Raw genomic sequence first — 4,275 nt, 5'->3', positions numbered from 1 at the left:
ACAATTTTTATTGATTTTATAGAGAGAAGAAGGGAGATGGATAGAGAGGTAGAAACATCGATGAGAGGGAAACATTGATTGGCTGTCTCCTGCATGCTCCCTACTGGGGATTGAGCCCACTGCCCGAGGATGTGTCCTGACTGGGAATCAAACCACCTCTTGGTTCATAGGTTGACACTTAACCACTGAGCCATACCAGCTGGGTGAAGAGGCTGTCATTTTAAATGGAGGTGGGCAATTCAGGGAAGGTCACTCTGAAGTGATGACATTTGAATAAAGGCCTGGAAGAGATGAAGGAATGAATGAGCCTTGTGGGTGGAGATCTGGGAAATTGTTCTAGGCAGAAGAAACAGCCAATGCAAAGGCCCTGAGGTGGGGAGGCCCCATGGCCGGACATGTAGCAGTTTTTGTTCTCAGAAATCACCTTTATTATTTGTTTACTAGCTGACCATCCATCTCCCTGACTTGGGCATGAACCCAAGGGCAGGGCCCTTGTCTGTCTGCTCCAGTATGGCATCATCTGCTCCACATTCCATTTCTGGATCTCAGCCACCTCGTCAGCAAGGCCTCCCTGGTTCCATTCCCTCCCTCAAGTGTATTTGCCCATGTCATTCGCTTAAAACAGCTGGTTCTTTGCCTCAGAGCACTGGATACCATGCCAACTTATATTTCTCTCTGGTAATTTAATCTCATTTGCCTCCCCTTGGCTGTGAATGTTCCTGATTTAATTTCCACTGTGCTCAGAAAATTAAATGTTGAGATTTACATTTAAAAAAAAAAGAAGACTGTCAGCTGCTGCTGTTCAAGAGCAGATTGTAGGAGAGGAGGCTGGCAGTGGGGGAACCAGGGAAGAGAATGGGGCAGGCATCCAGGACTGGAGAGTGCCCTGGGCTAGGACAGGTGGACAGATGTGGGATTTGTTCTGGACACTGAGCTTTTAGGGTAGAGATAGAGGGGGGTGGGGCAGGGGCCCACCATGGTTCTTAGTGGGTCACATATTTAGGGTAGGAAAAGCAGTAGGAAGTCAACAGCAGCAATACATATTTTTGAGGTATGACATATGTCTGATGCTGAATTGCCCACTGCACTCATACTCCCGTTTTCTCCTGAGGTGATCAAATGGAGCAACCCAACAGTTAGCTCACCTGAGCCACGTTGACGCCCTGGTCCAGTGCATACTGCACCAGCCCAGCGGCCGTATCATGGGACAGAGAGTTCAGATTATACTTGACCCTGCAGTGGGGAACAGAGCCCAGTCAAACCCATTCTAGCCACCAATCCCTTCCAGCCCACGATGGCTGCCCCGCTACCCAGGCCCCTCCTGGGGTCCCCTCACCGCCCAAGCATGCTGGTAGAGATGAGGTTTGGAGACAGCACGTCCAGTGCCCAGCCCACAAAGTCCCCATCCTCCTCCATTTTCGCAAACAGCCTGTCCCGCTCGCTCTCCGACAGGGTCTTTGAGTCTGGGAAAAGGGTTGGGAGAGAAGGGGAGCAGCTGGTTCTCCCAATTCCTGCTCTCTCCCTCCAGTGTACATCCGCCCCCTGCACATGCCCAGGAACCCCCTTCCCCAGACATACACCAAGGGCTCACCTGCCACTTTCAAGGCCTCCAGATCTGCTAGGCGCGACATGGGACAATAACAAATGGCGTAAACCATGGGGCCTGGAAAAATGGGGTCCAACCAGTGAGCCCATGAAAGCCGCCATCCTTGTTCCATTATCACCACTTTTCCCGGTGCCATCACCAATGCCATGGCTATCACCTCACACACAACGAAACCGGTGCAATCCCGGCTCCCATTCCAGTGCAATGTGCACCCCCCTGATCACGTCCCTCCTCCACCCCAGCCCGGGGGACACACCCAGCACCGGGCCCCGGCCTGCTTCATCGACGCCCAGGACGCACGGCTCCTTGCGGCACACTGCGGGCACAGGCGAGTTCAGGCGACAGCGGCCCGTATTGTCTCTCTCCAGTTCTCTGAGATCCATGCCGCCGCGGCTGCCACTACCAGCCGCAGGAACCCGGTCTGCAGGAACGCTGTCTTGCAGGCGCAGGTCTCGGCGCGCGTTTTCCGCAGGTTCCTCAGTGGCTGGACCTGACCAATCGGCGCGCAGGACACGCCCCCAAACCTCCCGCCGCCGTGACGTTGGCGCAGCAGACGCCGACGCCGACGCCGCTGCCGCAGGCCGCGCTGGGAATTGTAGTTCCCGAGGCCCAGTCCAGCGCTCTGACTTTCAGAAACCGGGTAGGAGGGGTCGCTTTCCAAGCCCCGCTCAGAGGTATCCCGAACCTCGCCCGCCGGGGCTGGTGGGAGAAGCGGGAATTAAACGGGAAACTGAGCGGAACTGGAAGGGAACGCCCCGGTCAGGCCTGTAAGATGAAATAGCATTACACTCCCAGAACTCCCGTCCCCCACCTGGACTCAGGCCATTTGCCACCGCGATCCCTGTCCCTCCACAAAGTCTAGGCGCCCTGGAGTAGGTGTCCCCACCCCATTGGGCTCAGGCCTTGGACTGCCTCTCTCATCTACCTGCCTCTCGGCACCTCATCAGGACCTCCGCCCGCCCCTTACTAGCCTCTGTCTCATTCGGACGAAGCCTCCCCTTCCTCCGAACCGAGGTCTGAGACCCCAAGACCTCAGAGACTCTTGTATATCAGGAGTCAGTGTCCCCCACCCCGCCCTTCTCCGCTCCCCCATCTTATTTTCTGGTCTCAGCAGGGTTCATTCCTCTGCCTGGGGGTCCCCCCTCTCACCAGGCTCATGTCCCTTCCTCAGGGTCACGGCTCCTCCGTCTGTTTTCCTCCACTATCTTCCTTTCTGCCCGGATAGCGTCTTTTCTGCTCACATCTCCGGACTCAGCTTTCTCCTCCCACCACCAGCCTCAAGCCCTAGACCTAGCGGCCCACGTCTCCCTTCCCGATGCCCACCTCCTCTGCGCCCCCCCCCACCCCACCCCCGTTCTTCCTTTCTTCCCGCCCACCCTGGGGACTTCCCCGCCCACCCGGTCCGCCTCCTCCGAGCCCGCCTCTAACCCGGACTCAGGGCCTCCAGTCGCAGTCCATTGGCTTGCAGGATGGACAATCGCGTAGCCGGCAGGGCAGTACCTGCACCAGGTCCTCGCGGTCCATGAACACCGGATCTGGCGCTGTGCCCAGCACCTCGCGGCTGCGCGCCTGCTGGCCCAGGTCGCACAGACAGCGCCACTTTCCCCACGGGCCAAGGATCGAGTCCTCTGCGTCTAGGGATGGAGGGTCAGGTGTATGTGTTTGGAGGGAACCTATGCACCCCTAGACCCTCCTCTAGGGAGGGAGGAGGCTAAAAACACTGACAGCAACAGTTCGTTGTTGTTGTTTTTAATGTTGTTAAATTGATTTTAGAGGCAGAGGGAGGGAGAGGGATAGAAACATCCATGAGAGAGAAACATTCATCAGCTGCCTCCTGCATGCCCCCTACTGGGGATGGAGCCCACAACCTGTCTGCCATGAGGAAATCAAACCGATAACATCCCTGGGTTCATGGGCGGATGCTCAACCCCCGAGCCGCACCGGCGGAGCAATAGCTCATGTTTGTAGTGTTGTGCTTCTGTGCCAGGTGCCTCCCCTGGATGATCCCATTAGCCCCAGGTGGGGACACAGACCTAGAAAGAGCAAGCCACCCTTCCCAGCTCACACATCCCGTGAGTGACCCAGAGAGACTGCACACTGGCACCTCCTGCCTGTGCCAGTTAAAACGGTGGCACGACACCCTTGGTGCCCACCCTCAGACGCTGACTCATCTTCAGGGACATGATCATGAGCCTGTCAGGCCGGCACAGTGACACCTGACCAGCAGGTCCGTCAGTTGGTAAATTAAATGACACGATTAGCGTAATAACAATACTTAAAGCCCCTGGCACTGGGCTAGCTCGAGGAATAAAAACAATGAGTGTGACCACTTTTAAAACAACTACAACTTACCGAGAGCGCTTACACTCCCCCCTTTACAGGGTGCTTTGACGGACCTCTCCCTAGCCTCTATGGGACAGGCCTTAATGCACCAAACCTCCATCACAGAACACTGGCCTCTTGCATTCTTCTGGCCACAGTGATAAACTGTAACCCACCCCACCATTCTTTTGACAATTGTTTCTGCAGATGGTGACTGGACGAATATGTAACTTGTAGGTAAACAGCATGTTTGTAAAATAATCCTAGGAACTCTCTCACATTTGCTACTCTCTCTCTCTCTCTCTCTCTCTCTCTCTCTCCCCCCCCCTCCACTCTCTCTGAAAAGC

At 55.8% G+C, this 4,275-nt stretch overlaps 1 protein-coding gene across 2 annotated transcripts in view; it reads right to left on the bottom strand.

Annotated features, from left to right (window-relative positions):
- RNASEH2A (ribonuclease H2 subunit A) overlaps window positions 1–2,656 on the bottom strand; it is a 25,019-nt gene extending 22,363 nt beyond the window's left edge. Inside the window, exons 1-4 of one of the 2 annotated variants that reach the window (XM_006768204.2) lie at window positions 1,863–2,655; window positions 1,592–1,663; window positions 1,337–1,463; window positions 1,146–1,233 (exon numbers count right to left, since the gene is read on the bottom strand). In XM_006768204.2, coding sequence (XP_006768267.1) covers window positions 1,146–1,233; window positions 1,337–1,463; window positions 1,592–1,663; window positions 1,863–1,989 — 414 coding nt within the window. In that variant the 5' untranslated portion in view covers window positions 1,990–2,655. Of the gene's footprint in view, window positions 1–1,145; window positions 1,234–1,336; window positions 1,464–1,591; window positions 1,664–1,862 lie in introns of both variants that reach the window. The other variant, XM_015566870.1, reaches the window with a different exon arrangement.
- Window positions 2,657–4,275: the final 1,619 nt, after the last annotated feature.

The sequence above is a fragment of the Myotis davidii genome, unplaced genomic scaffold (genome assembly GCF_000327345.1).
Source record: "Myotis davidii unplaced genomic scaffold, ASM32734v1 scaffold543, whole genome shotgun sequence".
Lineage (NCBI taxonomy): Eukaryota > Metazoa > Chordata > Mammalia > Chiroptera > Vespertilionidae > Myotis > Myotis davidii.
The sequence above is the reverse complement of the archived record's forward strand: the minus strand, read 5'-3'. Positions and strand labels throughout refer to the sequence as shown.